At 46.7% G+C, this 23,784-nt stretch overlaps 3 protein-coding genes and 1 non-coding gene across 4 annotated transcripts in view; 2 read left to right on the top strand and 2 right to left on the bottom strand.

The window, feature by feature from the left end:
* Positions 1-5,714: 5,714 nt before the first annotated feature.
* On the bottom strand, positions 5,715-6,135 carry LOC116522430 (histone H2A type 1-E-like). The gene has a single exon (XM_032237331.1). The coding sequence runs from the start codon at positions 6,133-6,135 to the stop codon at positions 5,770-5,772; it is 366 nt and encodes a 121-aa protein (XP_032093222.1). The 3' UTR covers positions 5,715-5,769.
* A 3,028-nt stretch (positions 6,136-9,163) lies between these two features.
* Positions 9,164-9,234, top strand: TRNAG-GCC. The gene has a single exon. It is a non-coding gene; the product is annotated as a tRNA-Gly (tRNA).
* Positions 9,235-9,533: 299 nt separating this feature from the next.
* On the top strand, positions 9,534-22,241 carry LOC116522422 (transcription initiation factor TFIID subunit 9-like). The gene is made up of 7 exons (XM_032237323.1): positions 9,534-9,624; positions 11,660-11,741; positions 14,950-15,086; positions 16,576-16,710; positions 18,235-18,316; positions 20,705-20,818; positions 20,943-22,241. The coding sequence occupies exons 1-7, from the start codon at positions 9,574-9,576 to the stop codon at positions 21,107-21,109; spliced, it is 768 nt and encodes a 255-aa protein (XP_032093214.1). The 5' UTR covers positions 9,534-9,573; the 3' UTR covers positions 21,110-22,241.
* Positions 22,242-23,045: 804 nt separating this feature from the next.
* The window catches only part of KIF4A (kinesin family member 4A), a 47,236-nt gene continuing 46,497 nt past the window's right edge, over positions 23,046-23,784 (bottom strand). Inside the window, exon 31 of the mRNA XM_032237322.1 lies at positions 23,046-23,557. Coding sequence (XP_032093213.1) covers positions 23,366-23,557 — 192 coding nt within the window. The 3' untranslated portion in view covers positions 23,046-23,365. The remainder of the gene's footprint in view (positions 23,558-23,784) is intronic.

The raw sequence follows: 23,784 nt of genomic DNA, 5'->3' as shown, positions 1-23,784 counted from the left end.
ATATTTTTCAGGCAAGTTTTGAGTTTTTTTAGTCCAGACAAATAAATAAATAAACGAACAAACCAGCAAACATAAATTAAAAACAATAAATAAATAAACAACAAACAAAAAATAAAATAAACAAATAAATAAAGATGGTCTTAAAGTATCCCTTAAGTAAAATAAGCAAGTAAGCTAAGTTTCCTAGCTGGGACTTCAGTGTGTTAGGATTCTTTATTTAATGGTATTTCCTTTAATGTAATGGTATTACCTTAATTAATTTAATGGTTCATTTAATGTAATGGTATTACCTTAATTAATTTAATGGTTCATTTAAGCTCAAATTAGCCTTTGTTTAAATTGTCCTGAAAGGACTTTAAGTATGTTGGCAGAGCAAAAGCATTGACTACCCTATGGGCTGTTCGTTCCTTTAACAAAAAATGTTAGAAGGAGAATCCGCCGGATACAAATTCCAAGCTGGGAAGACAGACACTGGATACAATTTATTTATTTATTTATCAATCAACAAACACAAGGAAACAACTATGAAAACACATGAAAAAATATGGAACCAATAAACCGGATGTAAACAAGCCAAACATAGCCATTGTGGAAAGTTATCACCCAGCCCTCTCCCAGAAAAAATGAAATATCCTAGGAAATATTGAAAAGGCAGAATGTGGATGTGAAAAAGGAAGAAACATGTTTTAAATTGAGAATAGCTCCCTGTAGCTTCCTGCCTCCACCCACTTTGTCAACGGGCTGTTAAGAAGGCCAAGCCAGTCCCTTTACATAACAAAGAGTTCTCCCCTTCAGCTCCGGTTGTTAGTTAGAGGAACTAACAACAGGATCGGGAAGGATGTTCTGTTCCACACATTTACTACTCTATTGCTGAAATCGTTTTTCCTGCAATCAAGATTAGAACGGATTTGTATCTATGGATAGCCCTTGTGTTACTGCAGGCGAAGTAAAAGTACTCATTAACAGGTAGGACGTTAGGGCAGATTATCTTGTGCACTAAGATCAGGTCGGAATGTAGACGGCGTAGTTCAAGATTACCCAGGCCTAAAATTTCAACCCTGGTGGTATAGGAAATTAAAACCCACCCCTCTGCTAGAAAAGTGAAATATCCTGGGAAATATGAAGAAGGCAGAATATTACAGTCCCCTGGATGTCAAAAGGGAGAAGTATGTTTTTAAAAAACAAAGTAGCTTCCTGCAGCTTTGCCAATGAGCCATTAAAGCCTGAGCTAGTCTACTTTACATAACAAAGGTAGGGTTAGCTTTCAATAGAAACTCACATGGTGTCTGGGAACGCCACCACACTTGGACTCAAAACACAGCCTAGAGAGTTGCCTCTGCATGGGAGACTCCCATGGGAGTCTGGCAACCAATCATAATACATTTCTTACACAGGAAACAGGAAACAGAGAGACGGGGGCCGAACAGAGTATAAAAAAACCCTAGCAAGTCCCTTTTTTTCTCTCTCTTTTCTTTCTTTTTGTTTTGTGCATTTTGTTATTTGATTTTAATTCGTTTGTCTCATGAAGGCCGGCAGTGAACATTCAAAGTTACAACCTCAGTGGGAAAAAAGTGACTTAAGACTGCTTTTTCACCTTTACAACCGTTTTAGCATCCCCGTGGTCAGATTGAACACATTTCTCACTTAACAACATACATTTTGGGCTCAGTCCTGGTCGTAAGTTGAGGATGTACCTGTAACAGAGTTGAAAGGGACCTTGGAAGTCTTCTAATCCAGCCCCCTCCTCAAGTCCCCTACTTACAACTGTAATTGTGGCCAACACTTGTTGCTAAGCAAGGCACTTCTTAAGTGAATTTTGCAACCTTTCTTGCCACAGTTAATAAGTGAATCACTGCAGTTCAATTAACACAGTTGCTAAGTGCTGGAATTAAAGCATTCTTAAAAGCAACAGAAATCCCAATCAGGCTGCCCAAAATATTTAGGCGTGACCCAAATTTCAAGATCAAAATGAAATCATTTTTTTAAAATAAAAAAAATATCTATTTTTTTCTGCATTTCCCTAGAAGTTTCCGGTAAAAATAGGTCCATAATCTGGATTTAGGATGTACCATGTAAAAATCTTGACCTGCAGTAGAAGCCACAATGTTACTGAAGCCTCGGAGAAATAAAGAACACAGAAACTCATGTTGGAAAGAAATGTCTTTCTGGGTTCAGCTCCAAGTGGGGAAAAAGACACTGGAAAACATGGAGGCTGCTTGGAAAGATGGTTTAATGGTGGACGGGATCCCATGGCTTGAGCTCCTGAGCAGAAAAGGGGGAACCACAGTCTTCCAGATGTTGGGTGAAGAAGAAAAAGGAGAGCCAGATGCTGAAAGTCCCTGGTTTTATGCCCACTCTGGCCTTTGATCTTGAGCTTGTGTTCTGATTGGTTGTCAGCCTCCAATGGGATCCCACCTCCCTAGGCTGTGTTTGGAGTCCAAGTTTGGTTGAGCATCGCTTCTTCCCAGGTGCCCAGTGGTGAGATGGCTCAAGGGCTAATCCTATCCTGCCTTAATCCCATCCCCCTGGAGCGGAATGGGGGAGATCTTTGTTATGTAGAATAGACTGGCCCAGGCTTTTTTTAAATGGCCCATTGACAAAGGTGGGGGCTATTAAGAATGAGTCTGCTTCCTGCCTAAAGACATGCTTCTCCATTTTCTGATCCAGGGAAATATAATATTCGGCCTTTTCGATATTTCCCAGGATATTTCATTTTTTTTCTAGGAGAGAGCGGGATGGATGCTAACTTCCTATGTACACTTAATTAAAAAAATTTAGAGCCGCCAAATGGCCATCTGGATTTTTGCAGTTTAGAGCTGATAAACCCAGACGGCAAAATAAACTCGAAATTTTCCAGGGCGGCTTATGGTGCAATCACAACAATCTTGAACTAAATCAAAACCGTAGAAATGGGGGCGGATTTTAGAAAACCACAAAAGCACCACAAAGAATGTTCTTTCTGCACCAACTCAGGAAGCTCGAACTTCCCAAGGAGCTGCTGATTCGGTTCTGCAGAGGAAGGATGGAGTCTGTTCATCTGCACCTCCATAACTGTCTGGTTTGGTTCTGCAAGCCAACAAGACAGAGTTAAGAGGATTGTTGAAAGAAATGTCCTTTTGGGTTCAGCTCCAAGTGGGGAAAAAGACACTGGAGACATGGAGGCTGCTTGGAAAGATGGTTTATTGGTGGACAGGGCCACATGGGTTGAGCCCTGAACAGAAAAGGTGATCACATGCTTCAATGTTGGTGAAGAAGAAGAGAAGGGCTGAGGGAGGGTCTTGCTAGGCTTTTTATACCCTGCTTAGTCCCACCTCTCTGTTTCCTGTTCCTGTGTAAGAAATGCATTCTGATTGGTTGTCAGGCTCCCCTGGTGCCATGCAGGGGGCTACTCTCTAGGCTATGATGAGTCCAGGTATAGATAGATGAGTTCTCAGATGCCATGTGGAGAGTTGAGTAATATCCCTTTCCCCCTGCAGCTGCGGTGGGGAAGTCTTTATTATGTAAAGTGGGCTAGCCTTCTCAATGGCCTATTGACAAAGTGTGGATGGGCCGGAAGCTACAGGGAACTATTCTGTCTTTTAAAGCATGTTTCTTTCTTTTCACATCCAGAGAAATATTCTGCCTTTTCAATATTTCCTAGGATATTTCATTTTTTCTGGGAGAGGGCTGGATGATAACTTCCCACATAATGTTGTGTAATCTTTGGCAATACCTTCCTTCTGCCTATCCTGTGCAAACCTTGACTGTATCTGTAAATAAGACCACCATTCTACTTGTACCCCTTGTGATGTCAATTCTAATCTAGCTTTGATCTCCCCCTGTCTGTTCAATAACTCTGCCTGCCTTCCATCAAGGACCTGGACACTGCATGAGTCAAAAAGAGGGCTGTGAAAATATCTACACACCCCTCACATCCTGGACATCAATAGTTTCAACTCCTACCCTCAAAACGACACTGCACACCAAGACAACTAGACACAAGTACAGCTTTTTTCCACCATGCCATCACTCTACTAAACAACTCATTCCCACAACACTGTTAAATGGTTTGCTAAGGCTGTATTACTATTCTTCTCGTCCTTTTTTATTACCTCTTTCCACTTACAGCTATAACCCTGTTGCTTGTATCTTTACAATTTATATTGTTTTGTTTCCTAGTAAAATTTATTATTAGTAACCTATGACTATCACCAAGTGTCGTATCTCATGATTCTTGATGGATGCATTTTATTTTACTTTATGTACAATGAGAGCATATGCACCAAAGACAAATTCCTTGTGTGTCCAACCACACTTGGCCAATAAAGAATTCTATTCTATTCTCTATTCCATTTCCTGTTTCTTCTCTATTCTCTTCTATTCTCATTCCTATGCCATTCTATATTCTATTCTGTTCTATATTCCAGTTTCATTCCTTTCCCTTCCCTTTACTCTATATTCTATTCCATTCCATCCCATCCCATTCTATTCTATTGGAAATCCACATTTCTTTTCCCAGTTTGCTCATGTTCGGGACTACAGAATTAATTTTCAGAATTTAGGCCATGTAAAGTGGGACCTAATCCCTTAAAAGCAGTTAAGATGCATGGAATATATATATATATATATATATATATATATATATATATATATATATATATATATATATATATATATATATATATATATATATATATATATATATATATATATATCTTAGATTTTTTACAACCCCTGGTAAGCCCCAATTATGGGAGGAAGCTAACTGCTTCCATCATCTGTCTATCGGCTCGTCACAAGAGTCCATCAAATAAAAAAACACAAATATAACAAAGGCAACAGTAAAAACATTGGGTTTCTGTCGTGATGGACTCTTGTGACGAGCCGATAGACAGAGAATGGAAGCAGTTAGCTTCCTCCCATAATTGAGGCTTACCAGGGGTTGTAAAAAAAAATATAATAGATACCTTTCACCCTGGCTTTGCTGATAACGGATAAGAGCCTGTGGCCTAATGGCTAAGAAGTTTGCCTAGGATGTAATATAGCCCAGGTTCAAATCCCAGTAAGGGTATGGCTAGCTGATGAGAGCTAAATAGCTTGAAATAGATCTATACTAGTCTCCCTTTATTTATTTATCAGCACAAATATATATATGTGTGTGTGTGATGTATGTATCTATCTATCTATCTATCTATCTATATATTAATATTAGATTTTTACAACCCCAGTATGCCCAAATGTGGGAGGAAGATCACTACTTCCATTCTCTGTCCTTCGGCTCGTCACAAGAGACCATCCAGGCAGAAACCCATTTTTTTTGTTGTTGTTGTATTTGTGCTGATAAATAAATAAAGGGAGACTAGTATAGATCTATTTCAAGCTATTTAGCTCTCATCAGCTAGCCAGACCCTTACTGGGATTCGAACCTGTGCTGTATTGCATCTTAGGCAAACGTCTTAGCCATTAAACCATTCCTAAGCCCGAAGACAGCGCTTATGAGAAGGGCTATTAAAAGCCCATGGAAACTTCCCAGGTTTTCCTTCTGGTCGGCTTCTGGCCAGCAGAAGGTGGAAAGCACACACTACTTTTACCGGTTTAAATGTGGTTTTTTTTGGCACTCCCCCCAGTAGATCCCAATTACCTTTTGGGGGTTTAGGGACATTAGGAAGCACAACTAGCTCTTTTAATGACTCGGTGGAGCGGCTCTGAAAAGAGCCTTTGGAGCCGGATCCAGGCGCTGCAGATCCGGAATGGAGATTATATGACTTGATCTCGGGGCTTGATGGCCTTTTAAGTCTTCTTGGGCAGAAGGACGGCCTGGATGTTGGGCAAGACGCCGCCCTGGGCGATGGTGACCCGTCCCAACAGCTTGTTCAGCTCCTCGTCGTTGCGGACGGCTAGCTGCAAGTGACGCGGGATGATGCGGGTCTTCTTGTTGTCCCTTGCCGCGTTGCCCGCCAGCTCCAAGATCTCGGCTGTCAGGTATTCCAGCACGGCGGCCAGGTAGACGGGAGCGCCGGCGCCCGCACGCTCCGCGTAGTTGCCCTTCCGGAGCAGCCGATGCACGCGGCCGACTGGGAACTGCAGCCCGGCCCGAGAGGAGCGAGTCCTAGCCTTCGCTCTGGCTTTGTCGCCCTGCTTGCCGCGTCCAGACATCGTGACTCTAACACCAGCGGGTAACTCGAAGTGAGTCGCTCAGTGCGGTGTCCTCCTGCTTTTATATTCTCCCGCCGGCTCCTGAGGTGACCGCGGTGATTGGAGGAAAAAGGAAGCCGGGTCGTCCAATGAGACGTCGGGCAATGGCCTCTTAGCGGCCAATCGGAGAGAGGCGCTCCTCAAAGAAGCCAATAGGAATGGCGGTGAGAAGAACCCGAAGAAAAGGTGACAAGGGTTTGCTTTCTCTTTTTTTCTCAAGGGGTCGCTTGAACGTTGGGGGAAAATGGTAAAGCGGGATTCTGGTTGAATGATGCAAAACATCCTGTCTCTGTCTCTGTCTCTCCCCCCCCCCTCCCTCCCTATCCATCCATCCATCATCTCTCTCTCTATCCCTCCCTCCCTCCCTATCTGTCTGCCTGTCTGTCTATCCATCCATCCATCCATCCATCCATCATCTCTTTCTTTCTATCTATCTATCTATCTATCATCTATCTATCTATCTATCTATCTATCTATCTATCTATCTATCTATCTATCTATCTATCTCTATCATCTATATCTATCTATCTATCTATCTATCTATCTATCTATCTATCTATCTATCAATCTATCTATCTATCTATCTATCTATCTATCTATCTATCTATCTATCTATCTATCTATCTATCTATCTATCTATCAATCTATCATCTATATCATCTATCTATCAATCTATCTATCTATCTATCTATCTATCTATCTATCTATCATCTATCTATCATCTTATCTATCTATCTATCCATCCACCCATCATCTCGCTATCCCTCCCTCCCTCCCTATCCATCCATCCATCCATCCATCCATCCATCATCTCTCTCTCTATCCTCCCTCCGTATCTCGTATCTATCTATACATCCATCCATCTTCTCCCTCTATCTATTCCTCCCTCCCTATCTATCCATCCATCCATTCAACCATCCATCCATCCATCATCTCTCTCTCTATCCCTCCCTCCCTCCCTCCCTCCCTCCGTATCTATCTATCAGTCTCTCTATCCATCCATCCATCCATCCATCATCTCTTTCTATCCCTCCTTCCCTATCTATCTATCCATCCATCCATCATCTCTCTCTATCCCTCCCTCCCTATCTATCCATCCATCCATCTTCTCCTTCTATCTATCCCTCCCTATCTATCTATCCATCCATTCATTCAACCATCCATCCATCCATCATCTCTCTCTCTATCCCTCCCTCCCTCCGTATCTATCTATCAGTCTGTCTATCCATCCATCCATCCGTCCATCCATCATCTCTTTCTCTCTATCCCCCCTATCTATCCATCCACCCATCATCTCTCTCTCTCTATCCCTTCCTCCCTCCCTCTCCATCCATCCATCCATCCATCCATCCATCCATCCATCCATCATCTCTCTCTCCATCCCTCCCTCCCTCCCTATCTATCCATCCATCCATTTTCTCCCTCTATCTATCCCTCCCTATCTATCTATCCATCCATCCATTCAACCATCCATCCATCCATCATCTCTCTCCATTCATCCATCCATCCTTCCATCATCTCTCCATCCATCTATCCATCCATCATCTATCCATCCACCCACCCACCCATCCATCATCTCTCTCCTCTCTTCATCTATCTATCTATCTCAGCTCTCTCTATCTCATATCTATATCCATCCATCAATCCACTCACCCACCCATCCATCCGTCTATCTGTCTGTCAATCCCTGCCACCAAGAGGAACAAACCCAGAGTCCAGGGAAGGGAAGTGGCAGAGAGAAAAATGAATAGTTTGGAAACGTGCGCAAGAAAACAACCCAACTCAGAAAGCAATAAGGACCCCCTCACAGATATGGATGAATCACCCCGATTCCTTGCCACGATTTCAGGCGCACGGTCACAGGGCCACGCATCATGGTTAGGCCAGTTCCAGGAAAACTAGTTTGAGTGCATAAGAGTGGGAAAAGGGTTGCAATAAAATTGGCCGGCAGGGAGAGCTGGTTTTAACAGATGAACAGAGCTGGAAGGGACCTTGGAGGTCATCTAGTCCAACCCCCCGGCCAAGCAGGAAACCCTACACCATTTCTGACAGAGGGCAGTCCAGTCTCTTCTTGAAAGCTCCCAGGGATGAAGCTCCCACAATTTCTGAATAACAGAATAAAAACAGAGCTGGAAGGGACCTTGGAGATCATCTAGTCCAACCCCTCTGCCCAAGCAGGAGACCCTACACCATTTCTGACAGAGGGCATTCCTTTCTCTTCTTGAAAGCCTCCAGGGATGAAGCTCCCACAACTTCCAAAGGCAACTTCTGTTCCACGGGTTGATTGTCCTCACTGTCAGAAAATTCCTCCTTATTTCCAGGTTGAATTTCTCCTTGGACGGTTTCCATCCATTCTTCCTTCTCTGGCCTTCGGGGGCTTTGGAGAATAGCTTGATCCTCCTCCTCTCAGTGGCAGCCCTCAAATATAGGAAGACTGCTATCATATCTCCCCTGTTTGCTGGTCAAAATCCCATACTAGAACAAAATTTTCTCCGCAAAGTAATTCCAGGGAGTTCTTGATTGTTGGTAAGAGAGTTCCGTGTTGCTAGAATTCATTGTTTAATACACCGTGAATATGCCATCGCTAACCAGTGGAACTGCTTGCCACCAGAAGGTGTGGGGGCATCATCACTGGAGGGTTTTAAGAAGGGACTGGGCAGTCAGTTGTCTGAGATTGTATAGGTTCTCCTGTGTTGAGCCAGGGGGCTGGACTAGAAGACCTCCAAGGTCCCTTCCAGCTCATTCATTCATTCACTCAAATAACCCTGCTACTAAGTGAACAATTGCTGAGGTTCCCTTCATTGGGACAAGAAAGATTGTAAAAGGGACGAAAGCTTACTCAACAACTGCTTTGACAAGGAGTGGAACTTTTTGGAATTGACTGTGGTCGTAAATGGAGGATCGCCTGCAATTCTTGCCTTTGTAAACTGGACTGGAACGCACAGTAGGAAAATCTATAGGATGTGTCGCAAGAGGCTCTTTCAACGGCGCATTGGTGGTTCAGTGGTAGAATTCTCGCCTGCCACGCGGGAGGCCCGGGTTCGATTCCCGGCCAATGCAACGTAGCTTTTTGTGGTTGTTCTTATTTTTAATTTTCATTTTTAATGTACCTGCAGGCTGGCACAAGCGAGGCGGGCTGCCATGGAGACGCCCTTTCAACCCCCCACCTCCTTGCAATTTGCCCCGCTCTCTGCCGTTGCAAAAGAGGCCAGCCTGGCCTACTATATTCCCAGCCTCACGAAAAAAAAAAAAAAAAGAAGGGCAAGATGAGAGGCGGAACTCCGGGACAGCCGGCTTCGATTGCGCTACTGCGCACGCGCGCCGGGGCTTCCGCGGGAAGGCGGGGCCTAGTCCGCGCAGGCGCTCTTCCGTCCCCAGGGGAGGCAGCTCAGCGCCGCGATGGAGGCGGCCAAGATGGCGTCGCCCAAAAGCGCCCCGAAGGACGCCCAGGTAGGGACCGGAGAGAAGGGGGGAGAAGCCCGGGAAGGCTCGGCCGCTTTGGTAGCTCCAGGAGCCGCGGGTGTTGCGCCGGTTCTCCTCTCTTTCTCTCTCTCTTTGGCTCCTGGGCGCTTCTTCCCAACTGGATGATGGGCTTTGTAGTCCTAGGACTACCCGCTGCATCTTCCCCTGCTTGCAAGGGCGGCCTCGCTTGGCCTCCTTTGCCTGTCCTGCTCGGTGGGAATTTGAAGGCAGAGGAGACGCCCGACTGATCTCCCTAGTCTGCAATCCTTTCTTTCTTTCTTTCTTTCTTTCTTTCTTTCTTTCTTTCTTTCTTTCTTTCTTTCTTTCTTTCTCCTTCCATCTATCTCCCTTATTTCTTCCTACGATCCTTCTTTCCTTTCTTCCTTCTGTCTTCTCTATCCATCCATCCATCCATCTCTTTTTTTCTTCCATCTCTCCTCCTTCTTTCCTTCTGTTCTTCCCCATCCATCCGTCCGTCTCCCTTATTTCCTTCTACGCTCTTCTTTCTTCCCCCATCCCTCTTCTTTTCTTCTATCTCTCTTCTTTCCTTTTCTCTTTTTGTCCTTCATCCATCCATCCATCTCCCTTATTTCCTTCTACGCTCTTCCTTTCTTCCTCCATCCATCCATCTCTCTTTTTTCTTCTCTCCTTCTTTCCTTCTGTCCTCCCCCATCCATTCATCCATCCATCCATCCCCCTTATTTCCTTCTATGCTCTTCCTTTCTTCCTCCATCCATCCATCTCTCTTCTTCTATTTCTCTTTCCTTTTTTCCTTTTGTCCTTCCCCATCAATCCGTCTCCCTTATTTCCTTCCACGATCCTTTTTCCCTCTCTTCCTTATATCTTCCATCCATATATCTCTCTTTCTTCTTTCCTGCTACCTCCTACCTTCCTTCCTTCTGTCCTTCCCCACCCATCCATCCGTCTCCCTTATATCTCCCATCCATCTACCTCTCTTCCTCCTTTCCTCTACCTTCTTCCTTTCTTTCTCCTCCCCTCCCTCCCACCCATCCATCCATCTCCCTTATTTCCTTCCTTCCCTCCTTCCCCATCCATCCATCTCCCTTATTTCCTTCTACGGTCCTTCTTTCCTCTCTTCCTTTCTTCATCCATCCATCTCTCTTTTTTTCTTCTATCTCTCTTCTTTCCTTCTACCTCCTTCCTTCCTTTCTTCCTTTTGTCCTTCCCCATCCATCCATCTCCCTTATTTCCTTCTATGGTCCTTCTTTCCTCTCTTCCTTATATCTTCCATCCATCTATCTATCTCTTCCTTCTTTCCTTCTACTCCTTCCTTTCTTTCTCCTCCCCTCCCACCCATCCATCCATCTCCCTTATTTCCTTCCTTCCCTCCTTCCCCATCCATCCATCAATCCTTCCTTCTGGGATTCCTTGGGTGTCTTCCTCCCTCTTTTCTAAGTGGCTGCTGGGCACCCCGGGGTTTCTCTAAGCGCCACCTGGGGCAGAGTTCGGGTGCGGAGGTAACGATGGAGAGAGCCAAGGACTGACTTTCCGGAGCAGCTTTTGAGAAGAGGCTCTGATTCCTCTCCCATTGCCCGAACGATCGTCAAAGGTTGCTCAAACAGAGCCAGTTGCTTTCAAGCAGGATCAGCCACAATGAACTTGGCCAAACTGGGGAGACACACACAAAAAAGGAACCGAGATCTAAATTAGGGGCGGAGGCTGTGAGTTCGATCCTAGGTAGAGGCAGATATTTTTCATCTCTGGGCAGATTGAGAATATATCTGCTGAACAAAACTCCACACCAGCAACAGGAAAGGCATCGGGCCATTAAAACACTCCGCTCCATTTAGTTGTTCAAGACTCCTCCCCGTTAGGGATTACGGGGTTCGTTAAAAGGAGGAGGAGGAAGAAAAGGGGTAGAGAAGAAAAGCCAGCTTTAGATCTTAGTTTACTTTTCAGAGGCTGAGAAACATTCGGAGAAAGGAACTTCATCCAAAGTCATGTTGCCGTTGATGCTGGGGGCGGGGGAGTTGTCTGACTTAACGCCCTCCTTTTTGCACAGGTGATGGCCCAGATCCTGAAAGACACGGGGATTACAGAGTACGAGCCACGGGTTATAAATCAGATGTTGGAATTTGCATACAGTAAGTGCTGCCTTGTCGATCAGAAAGGTCAGCCGTTCGAATCCCCATCGCCGCGTAATAGAGGGAGCTCCCGTGACTTGTCCCAGCTTCTGCCAACCGAGCCGTTCGAAAGCACGTTAAAAATGCAAGTAGAAAAAATAGGAACCACCTTTGGTGGGAAGGTCACAGCCATCCATGCGCCTTCGGTGTTGAGTCATGCCGGCCACATGACCATGGAGACGTCTTCGGACAGCACTGGCTCTTCGGCTTTGAAAGGGAGATGAACATCGCCCCCTAGAATCAGGAACGACTAGCACATATGTGCGAGGGGAATGGTTACCTTTAAGTTCAAATATTGGAAGGCTGCTATCATGTCTCCCCTGGTCCTTCTTTTCATTAAACTAGACATCCCCAGTTCCTGCAACCGTTCTTCCTATGTTTTAGCCTCCAGTCCCCTAATCCTCTTTGTTGCTCTTCTCTGCACTCTTTCTAGAGTCTGAACATCTTTTATAGTGTGGTGACCAAAACTGAATGCAATACTCTAGGTGTGGCCTTACTAAGGCTTTACAGAGTGGTGGTAGTACCTCCTTTGATGTTTTTGGGGGTCAGGTTTTTCATTTTATATTGCTTATACATATCAGTGCGTGAACAGTGACAGATTTCAGTACACATAAACATTATATTATTCCTCATAGTTATTACATTTCATTTTCAATTCATATTGTTTAAACAAATCTAATGCTATCACCATTCACTTTCTAAACCTCCCTCTTATTATTACATATATCTTACGTTAATATATATATGAAGCAGTAAACTTCCTCCCATATTTGGGCATACCAGGGGTTGTGACTCTAAATACATACCTATTTCCCTGGCTCAGCTGATAAAGGAGGAGAACCTTGTGGCTTAATGGTTAACACATCTGCCTAAGATGCAATACAGCACAGATTCGAATCCCAGTAAGGGTATGGCTAGCTGATGAGAGCTAAATAGTTTGAAATAGATCTATACTAGTCTCCCTTTATTTATTTATCAGCACAAATACAACACACGCACACATATACATATACATACATACATACATACATACATACATACATACATACATATATATATTAGATTTTTACAACCCCTGGTAAGCCCCAATTATGGGAGGAAGCTAACTGCTTCCATTATCTGTCAATCGGCTCGTCACAAGAGTCCATCACGACAGAAACCCAATATTTTTACTGTTGCCTTTGTTATATTTGTGTTTTTTTATTTGTGCTGATAAATAAATAAAGGGAGAGTAGTATAGATCTATTTCAAGCTATTTAGCTCTCATCAGCTAGCCATACCCTTCTTGGGATTTGAACCTGGGCTATATTACATACTAGGCCAGTGATGGGCAACCTTTTTGGCGTGGTGTGTCAAAAATCGGCAAAAAATCGAGCATAACTCGCGTTGTGTGTCACTTCGACAAAAACATAATTTTGCGCAATTTATAGTTTAAACTACAAAAATATATAATTGCAATATAATTGTATTTAATAAACCAAAAACAAATTATTTAACATACCTGTTAAATATCAAGAATATTATAATCTATCGTAAAGGCCAAAAACAGTCTATGCTGCGCCCTGATTGGCTGGACTGCCTGCCAGCCGGCCTGCAAAGCCTCGCTGCCTCCCGAAGAGCTGTCTGCCACCGCTGCCTGCCTTCTGCGAAGCCTGCCTGCCTCCCAACTAGAAGCCCGAGGAGCCCGGGAAGGCCGCCCGCCGCGGCCTCCGCCGGCTGCTACCTGCGTTTCCGCCTGTTTCAAGTGCAGCCCGAGGAGCCCGGGAAGGCCGCCTTCGATGCCTCGCTCCCGACGCTGTCTGCACCTACCCGCCGCCTGCCACAACGACCCCGCAGGCTTCCGAAGTTTATGGGCCGCCTGAACTTTTCTATGGGCCTTTTCCCTGCAAGCGGACTCACTGACACTCTGCCCACCGGGCCCTGTTACAGTTAGAAGAGCCTGAGCCTCTCACTCAGCTCCTGGCTTGCAAGGCTGGGCCGCCCCACGCTCACCTGGACCTCCCGACGAGGAGAGCCCTTCCCTCACGACCGTGCGGGCTGGACTTGGACGATGACACAGAGAGCCTAGCCCAGGCCGTGCTCCATTCCCGGCTGTCCTGACCATATACGCCGTTTGTCTCTCCGTTTCATGCCGCCGCGGCCTCCGCGCTCCCCTGCCAGCTCTTTTCCACCACCTGACAGCCGCGAGAGCCTTCCGACGTGACCACCGTGCGCTCTAGGGGGCAAAGTTCGGCCGCCGAGACTCTCCGGGGGTTTGTTTCCTCCAGGCATACTCACCAGCACTTCCAACGAATAGGCCTGGTCCGAGGTCGTCTGCGCATGCGCAGAACTGGGGGGATGAATCGCATGAAATCCTGTGCGTGTCACCCCAAATGGCTACGCGTGTCAGCACTGACACGCGTGTCATAGGTTCGCCATCACTGTACTAGGCAGACTTCTTAGCCATTAGGCCACAGGCTCTTATCTGTTATCAGCGAAGCCAGGGTGAAAGGTATCTATTAGATTTTTACAACCCCTGGTAAGCCCCAATTATGGGAGGAAGCTAACTGCTTCCATCATCTGTCCTTCGGCTCGTCACAAGAGTCCATCACGACAGAAACGCAATATTTTTACTGTTGCCTTTGTTATCTATCTATACTAGTCTCCCTTTATTTATTTATCAGCACAAAAACACACACACACACACACACACACACACACATATATATATATATGCTTTGTTATTCCTATTTCCCTTATTTAACTCTTCACATCTGTATGTATGAAAGTTTCATCCTTCACTCTTTCATTGTTCAGTGTTTCAATCTACAATTCGAACACCAGTCCGAATATGATTTCAAAATATAGGGGAGATCTATTCCTATTCCTTCCATTCATCCAATCCATGCAGTTCTACTGTTAAAACAACATGCTTATATGTACGTCCCTTGATCTGGATTGTATCCCTCTGTTAATGCAATTTAGGATTGCTCTGGTTTTTTTGGCTGTCGCCGCACACAGATGGCTCATATTTAGTTGGTTGTCCACTAAGATTCCAAGATCCCTCTCACGGTGACCGCTGTTAAGCCCGGTGCATGACCGGATAAGAGGACAGGCTGCTGTGCGTCTGGTTGAGCTAGCCTAAACGTCGGCCTGCTCCCTTTTCACCTGCTCCTTGTTTCCTGAAAAGGGTATGTGACGACTATCCTCGAGGATGCGAAAATTTACTCCAGCCACGCCAAGAAATCGAGCGTCGACGCAGACGATGTGAGGTTGGCTATTCAGTGCCGGACAGACCAGTCGTTCACTTCCCCGCCACCCAGAGACGTACGTTTCGCCTGGTTCAAACCCTGGGGAGGTGGGGGGAGAGGAGGGAATTGCTTGTTCTGACCCGGCTCCCCAAACATGACCAGCCCTCTGAAGTGAACTCAAAAGATTCCTTTAATTAGGAGCGCCGGCAGGCCCGGCAAAACGTTTCTCACCGCAGGGTAATAAGTCCAGCCGGCCGGGAGATGAATAGTTCTCCGCCACACCTATTCATCTCCGCCCCCTGCCTTTTATCCCCAGAGCTAGGGTGAGGCTTCGCTAGCAGTGGTGGCTCTTCCGTCCTGAGGACCGGCCCATAGATTTCCACTGCTCTCCTCTCCCACATCTATTCATCTCCGCCCCCTGCCTTTTATCCCCAGAGCTAGGGTGAGGCTTCGCTAGCAGTGGTGGCTCTTCCGTCCCGAGGACTGGCCCATAGATTTCCACTGCTCTCCTCTCCTCTCCCTTATCTACTCATCTCTACCCCCTGCCTTTTATCCCCAGAGCTAGGGTGAGGCTTCACTAGCAGTGGTGGCTCTTCCGTCCCGAGGACCGGCCCATAGATTTCCACTGCTCTCCTCTCCCACATCTATTCATCTCCACCCCCTGCCTTTTATCCCCAGAGCTAGGGTGAGGCTTCGCTAGCAGTGGTGGCTCTTCTGTCCCGAGGACCGGCCCATAGATTTCCACTGCTCTCCTCTCCTCTGCCACATCTATTCATCTCTGCCCCCTGCCTTTTATCCCCAGAGCTAGGGTGAGGCTTCGCTAGCAGTGGTGGCTCTTCCGTCCCGAGGACCAGCCCATAGATTTCCACTGCTCTCCTCTCCTCTGCCTTCTGCGTGTCAGGCACTGGACCCAGCTCTTCCTCCTCTTCCTCATCAGCCACCTCCAGACCTGGGGGCTGTTGACTCTCCATCTGAGGGCTGACGGACAGACAGACTCCGCCTCTCTCTCTCTCTCTCTCTCTCTCTGTCTCTGCCAGCTCCATTCCCTCCTCTTCCTCCTCGGAACTCTCCAGTTGCCTCAGGTGCCCGAGTCCCACGCTGCCTCCTCCCTCTTTTGATTCAGCTGCTGGAGGGACCGGTGGCCAACAAGGCTACAGCATGGCTATTTGGGGGAAGGGGGGATCTGCAAGCAGAGCCTCCCGAGAAGGCCTCAGGAGGGTCTTCGGCTCCATGAACCCGCCACGCTTACAAGCAGGCCTCAACTTACGACCGTAATGGAGCCCTTCCCAATACAGTCGTAAGTCGGGATCGCCAACCTGATTCCGACACTTTTTGTCGGCTTTAAAAAAGCAAAAATGCTTTAAAAAAAAAAGTTGGCCACGCCCACCCAGTTACACACCCCTCCCATCAACCCACGCCCCCACAGAACCAGTGGTAAAAAAAAAATTTAGATTTCCCCACTGAGATAAGCTAGCTTGTGTTGGATTCCAGAACCTGGGCTGTCATTCAACAGGGAAGGAAATGTGATGGAAGATTTGGCTGAAACCGTCTCTTGTGCCCCGCAGTTTTTGCTGGACATCGCAAGGCAGAAAAACCAAACCCCGTTGCCTTTGATTAAACCCTACTCCGGGCCAAGGTTGCCTCCAGACCGGTACTGCCTGACAGCGCCAAATTACCGGCTGAAATCCCTGCAGAAAAAGGTAAGGACGTTTACTTAAAAAAAAAAAAAACTGTTGCGTGGCTGGTAGAAATCCAGCTAATCCAGGGGTCCTGGAACTTTTTAAAACTGTTTTAGACTGTTGGGAGGGTGGCGGGGGGGGGGGTACGGGCATGACTAGGTGGTCATGTGACTGGGTGGGTATGGCTAGGTCATGTGACTGGGTAGGCGTGGCCAATTTAACAGTCCGCTAAGCAATACGCCCATATTAAACTTTTAATTTGTTGCGCTCCTGGGGGGAGTGGAAAGCAAGGTTAATGAAGGGATATGGCTCCCTTGGATGTGTGAGAGTGAGGACATCTCTGTGTGTGTGTGTATGTCTCCCCCCGCCTCCGCTCCCTCCCTCTCTCTCTGGAGGATGGGGAGGCCAAAATCATGCCCATTTTTGACCTCCCGAGGTCTCTGCGCCCCCCGTTTTTGGCCTCCAGAAGGGGCTGGTAGGTAGGTGGGTCGATGTGGGTGGGATAGCCTTGGGGCTTCATATGAGCAGGATGAATAGCTTTGGTGGGCCGTATCTGGGCCGTAGGCTGAGGACCCCTGCGCTAACCGGATGAATGCTGTTTTCCCATGATGGCGTGGAAAATATCCTTAAGAGGCTGACATTGACATTCCAGTAGCTGGTTTGAGATGGGTGTATCTATTGGGTAATGTGATTTATGACACAGAGTGAGGGGAGGGAAGGAACAGGGGCAAAGTTGAGAAGCAGATAAGCAGAGCGTTTTAACAAACTGCATCCCTGTTGGTGGCTGCAGTGCCTCCAATAGAAAGTCCCTACAGAGAGTGATGAGGACAGTGGAGAAGATTATAGAAAGCTTTGTTTAATAAAACAGTGGAGATCATTATAGATTTTAGAAAGAGCCGGCATGGTCATACTCCACTCAGTAGCAAGGATGTAGCCGTAGAGGTGGTCCACCATATTAAGCATCTGCGGGGGCAAATAACTAACAATCTGGTCTCCCCACACGTCATCCTTAGTGAAGCGTGCGGACCAGCATCTGCCCTTTCCTACGTCGGATGAGGAGAGCACCCCTTTCTCCTTCTGTCCTGGCCATTTTTTTTACAGAGGCACGGTGGAGAGTGTTTTAACAAACTGCATCCCTGTTTGATTTGGTGGCTGCAGTGCCTCCGTTAGAAAGTCCCTACAGAGAGTGGTGAGGACAGCGGAGAAGATTATAGGAAGCTGGCTTCCCGCAATTCAGGATCCTGCTTAGAAGCGCTCTGTGCTTAGCGCCCAAAGCATTGTTAGAGACCCTGCACCACACCCACTTCACAGTCTGTTTCTGTTGCTCCCCTCTGTGAGGAAGTCTCAAAGTATCTCTAGCAGGGATTTCCGGTTCCCTGTGCCTGCCGTTGTAAAGGTGAAGCTGAAAAATGGTTCCAAGTCACCTTTTTTCAGCACCGTTGTACCTTTGAACTGTCACTAAGTGAATTGTTGTAAGCTGAGGACTACCTGTGTGCTCTATCATTTCAACTGACTCTGCTTTTTTCTTTTTCTTTTTTTTACCAGATCTCGTCCGCTGCTGGCAGGATCACCGTGCCCCGGTTGAGCGTTGGCGCCGTCACCAGCAGGCCTAGCACACCAACCCTAGGTAAGCTGCCCCTCCCTCCATTTTTTGGGGTGGGGAGGGGGTCTGTCTTCTCATAGCTTCTGTTTCCAAGGTGTTTCTTTCTCCATTCACCTTCCTTATTCAAAATCGCTCTTCATATGTGGCTATTCCATGGAATTCCAGCAGGTGGCAGCACCTTGCCAAGCCTTTTTCAAAAGACAACTGGCCTTTTTCCTTAGAGCGGTGCAGTGGCCTAGGGGCGGCGTTCTCGCCTCACAATCAGGTGGCTGTGAGTTCGATCCTAGGTAGAGGCAGATACAATGAGAATATATCTGCCGTATATAACTCCGCACTGGCGACAGGGCAGGGCATCCGGCCAGTAAAACACTCTGCTAGCTCCATTCATTTGCCCCGACTCCACCCCGCAAGGGATTATGGGGTCGTTAAAAGAAGATGGACTTTTTCCTTGAGGACATTTCACTTCAAATCCAAGGAGCTTCATCCGTTCGGGCACGATGATGGGGAGATGGAAAGATCATATTTCTTTGCAATCATATCTTAGCGCTCTCTTTGAGAGCTGCTGAGGACACTGGCGGTTTAATCTGTGCCCTCAGGATCCCTAGGCCTGTTTCAGGTGAACATATGAAATTCAGGGGAATTTAAATAATATGTATTTAAATACATCTAAGTCTAATTAAAAGCAATACTTACTGAATGATTCTAAACTTAATAAGTAACATATATTGTATAAATCGAGTAAGAACGTAGGACGCCTGTTAAATAAACCTACATTTTATAAATATACAATGCTTATTAAATAAATAAAATCTAAATCTCATATGTATTCAATATATTTAATAAATAACATACTACATTTAATAAGAAATCTAAATTTTATAAATAGTATATTGTGCTTATTAAATAAAATCTATTTAATAAATAAGAACAATATATATTCAATACATTTAATAAATAATACATTTAATAAGAGATCTAAATTTAATAAATAGTATATCGTGCTTATTAAATAAAATCTATTTAATAAATAAGAACAATATATATTCAATACATTTAATAAATAATACATTTAATAAGAGATCTAAATTTAATAAATAATGACGTACTAAATTAACAAAGAATATATCTAATAAATATACCTAATTTATATATATATATATGTATGTATGTACGTACGTACGTATGTATATATGTATACGCACACACACATGCTGGTCTTGTTGTATTCGGGTCTTTTCCCGTGTAAGATTGAGATTGTTTTGGCAACGTTTCGGCAAGGTCTCACTCGCCATCTTCAGGCTGGTGTTTTCGGCTTAAAGCGTGGTCGGGGCTGCCGTCTTTCTATAAATCTTGGTGGGGTGTGTGTGAAGTTCTGGTTTTGTTTCAGTAAGTGGATTGATTGGCTGTGTGGTTGTATCATGATTGGTAGATTGATACTGATTGGTGCTGGCTGTGTGTCCGTTGTTCTTTCGTGTTGTAATGGCCTGGGTGGTGGGTGGGGCTCGTTTGTTGACTAGGGCTGGTTTCCAGATGTCTGGTATTTGGGAGGTATCGTCATGTTTATTCATGATGTGGGGGTGTTTCTCTATTTTGATGGCTTCCATAATTATTCTCTTGTTGAAGTGTTAATTATGGAAGCTATCGAAATAGAGAAACACCCCCACAACATGAATAAACGTGACGATACCTCCCAACTACCAGACATCTGGAAACCAGCCCCACCCACCACCCAGGCCTAAACACAAATATACACACACACATACAAACATACATGTATGTGCGTGTATGTATGTTCCAGCATAACTCTGGAACGCGTTGAGCAATTTCAACCAAACTTGGTACACAGATGACTTACTCTCTGGAGACAAATACTGTGGGGTAAGACACCCCTAACACCCCTCAGTGTGTGTGTTCTGTTACGATATAGCCTGTTGTGCCTTAAAACGGCTTCTACTGTACTGCCGAAAAATGGCTTCTACTGTACAGCGCAGTAGAGTTGCCATGGTAATGGCTTCACAGTACTCCACAAGGGGGCTCCCTCTGGTAAGGGGGAAAATCCAACATTAGAAATTACGTTAGGTTGGGACAACAACACCCCTCCCCCGGTAAATAAATCCCTGGCCAATGCTGGTTTATTGCCTAGTTGAGATATAAAATAATAAAATAATCCTAAGGAAGCTAGTTCTATATAAAACAAATAAGCATGTAAGCTAGCAAGCTGGTTGGGTGGGGTGGGTGGGAGGTTGCTGGGGAGAGCCTGGACTTTTCTCAGCCTTATGGAACCTGGAGTCCTGCATTTGGCAGTTGTGAGTGGGTGGGTGGGGTCTTCTGGTCCTCTGGGTGAGATCTCCCCTTCTTTGCCGCCTGAGCTGCCTAGCCTCGAACCCTCAACCCTCTTGTTTGCATTTGCAGGGCCTCCTTCAGCACAAGCGGTGTCCGTTTCTACGAAAGTCGGGACCCCCGTCTCGCTGACCGGACAGAGGTTCACCGTCCAGATCCCCACCTCTCAAACATCTGTAAAATCAGGTGAGTGGTTTTGAGGGGATCGTAACTTTGAGACGCCGCTGAGCGAGCATCCGTAAGTCGAGGATCTACCGGACGTCTTAATGTGAGTGGTTGACGCTCGCTTTCTCCCTCTTCCTCTCTCCAGCCACCCCGACCACTCCCACCGTCCAGAACGTCCTGATCAACCCCTCCCTGATCGGCTCCAAGAACATCCTTATCGCCACCAACATGGTCTCCTCACAGAGCGTCACCGGCGAGCCCAACGTCTTAAAGCGGAAACACGAGGAAGAGGAGGACTACGACACCTTATGAGTTCCAGGGAGCCCAGCCCCCCTCCCCCCCATTGCTCTCCTTCCATCTAGTGCCTGATCTGGCACACCAGATCAGCCGGGATAAAAAAATACCCATTTTGGTGTGGGTTGGCTCCCTTCCCCGCGCCCCCCCTCTTTCGTTTCCTCCCTCCCACCTCCAATTAACTTATTCTCCGGGTTCCCTGAATTGTTTGCAGTCAGCAGAGCTGCGGTGTGGGGTGGTGAGTTTTGGGGTGCTCTCAAAGCAGGAACTCAAGCCATCCAGCACCCCCCTCCCATGGGTGGAATTCAAAAAATTTAGCAATCAGTTCTCTCCCCGGTTGCTGGGTGGGCGTGGCCAGCTTGGCCTCCTACATCACGGTTGGGAAGGCATTTTTGCTCTCCCCCAGGCTCCGGAGGCGTTCCTCAATCCTCTGGGACGGTGAAAACGGAGTTCCTCCGGAGGCTGGGAATGAGCTCGTTTCCGCGAGGCCTGCTTTTTGCCCTCCGCGCGGGCTCTGCACTTACCTGGCATCCAAAATGGGTTGCATGGAGACTCCTGGGAGGGGCGAGGCCAGCCAATCTTTGCAAGTACCGGTTCGGTGAACCAGATGTAAAATTCGCAACCGGTAACGAACCGGCTAAATCCTCTTGTAAAAAGACACCGATTGCAGCTAGGCAGATCAAACTGCATTCTTCTGTCTCCTAGAGCGTGGAAGGGAAGGAAATTGGAGCGTGGGGGGCTGTTGTTGAGGTTCACACAATTGCGTTTCTTTGTGTTTTGAGGTCCATCCTCCCCCATCCCCCAGGTTGTGTAAAACGGACTCCAGTGTTTGTTGAAGTCATCCATCGTCCCTGGCTGAGATTGGGATGGAAAAGGAAAGGAAAAATGACATCCTGGCACGACACAATTTGCAAAGTTTTGTTCTGTTTGCACGGGGCGAGGTGGGGACGGGATTGTGTTGTGTTGTGTTGGTGCAGGATTGTCAACTCGCATCGCCCTGCTTTCTGGTTTTAAGAGTCTGGCTGCACAATGCAGCCCCCTCCTCCCCATTATTTTGTAGGCCACTGCCACGAACATTACAATTTCTATTTCTTTTGAGAGCTGTATTTATAAATTAAACTTTTTTTTTCCCCCACGAGGAGTAACAACACAGAGTTGTTTCGTTTTTCTGGGGGGGGGGGATTAGGGGCTGATTTCTGGTGGGGTTAAGGCTGGAAGGATTTGCTCCCCCCCCCCGCAAAATGGAAACAAAAGTAGTCGTCAACTTACAACAGTTCATTTCAAAGTCACAGTTCAAAGTCACGTCGCTGAATTGAGGGACTCGCGATCCTGTTTCACACTCAGTGGGTCCAATGCAAAACCCGATCCTGCGATCCAGCCCACCGCCGGCATTTGACTGTGCTGTAGAGTAGGGTGGTGGTGGTTTATCCCAACTTTTCCAGCTCGGCAGAGTAGCGGAGGCGGTAGGGTGGGCGGATGGGATGGTTTTGCGCACGCCTAGGCTGCGTTCAGAAATGCACACACGCACACTCAACTTCTGCATCCCGGTTCTGAATGGGCTCTAGTTCGAATCTTACCAGGCTCAAAGTCGACTCAGCCTTCCGAAGTGGGTAAATTGAGGACCCGGATTGTTTGGGAGGGCGGAGTAAGAGGCTGACTCTGTAAAGCGCTTTAGGGAGGTCCTGTAAAACACTGTAAGGGGGTTGGACTAGATGACCTACAAGGTCCCTTCCAACTGTTAATCTGTAAAGTGGTTTATAAGTCTATTGTTAAGGAAGAAAGGAAGATGGGAAGGAGGAAGCCATCTTGGTGCAGTGATGAGGAGTGCATATTGTAGGCTGACTCTGCCCACTGCCAGCAGTTCGATCCTGACCAGCTCAAGGTTGACTCAGCCTTCCGTCTTTCCTTCCGAGGTCGGTAAAATGAAGACCCAGATTGTTGTGGGAGGGGGCAAGAGGCCGACTCTGTACACCGCTTAGAGAGGGTTGTAAAAGCACTGTGAAGCGGTATATAAGTCTAAGGGCTCTTCCTATTATTCCTCCCCTCCTCGCTTTCCAGAGCGCCACGCTGGGGGGGTCTCAGTTTTCCGTCGGCTTCGAGGAAACCCCCAAAGTCTTAGGTTCGCGCCCGGAGGCAAAGAAAAGACCTTGCTACCCAATGAATAGTTAGCAAACCGTTAATAATGAATCTATACATAATCTTTATTGAGCTATACATCAAAAAAGGAGTAATTTGTACATTAAAAAGAAGGAAACGGTATGTGTGTGTGTGTGTTCACTTCTCTTCCGTGAAGCCCTCTTTGATCGGGGTGCAGCCGGAGAAGAAGCGGCTGGTGTTACTCAGAAGCCGCTTCCGGCGTTTCTTCAGGATTTGGGCACCCTCCGAGGCTCCCGGGGGCGGGAACGAAGGTTGAGGGTTGCCCTGGGGGGCTGCCAAGGTTTCGAGCTGCATCGTGTCTTCTAGGGCCTGGTGGGAGGGGGAGAGAGGAGACCTGAGTCCACGGGGAATAATTGTTACGCAATTCGCTCAATGACTGCCTGATCGCACAGCCGCGACTCACTTTACGGCTGTCATCAAAGCCAGTGTGACCCATCAACAACCGTCTGGCCGAGCAGCTCAAATTCTGGATCTCAACGGCGGTCGTTAAGTTGAGGACCGCCCGTCGAGCTTACGAGCATCAGGGCATCCTGTTT

The sequence above is a fragment of the Thamnophis elegans genome, chromosome Z, assembly GCF_009769535.1.
Source record: "Thamnophis elegans isolate rThaEle1 chromosome Z, rThaEle1.pri, whole genome shotgun sequence".
Taxonomy (NCBI): Eukaryota; Metazoa; Chordata; class Lepidosauria; order Squamata; family Colubridae; genus Thamnophis; species Thamnophis elegans.
This window is presented reverse-complemented; position numbering and strand designations above follow the sequence as displayed.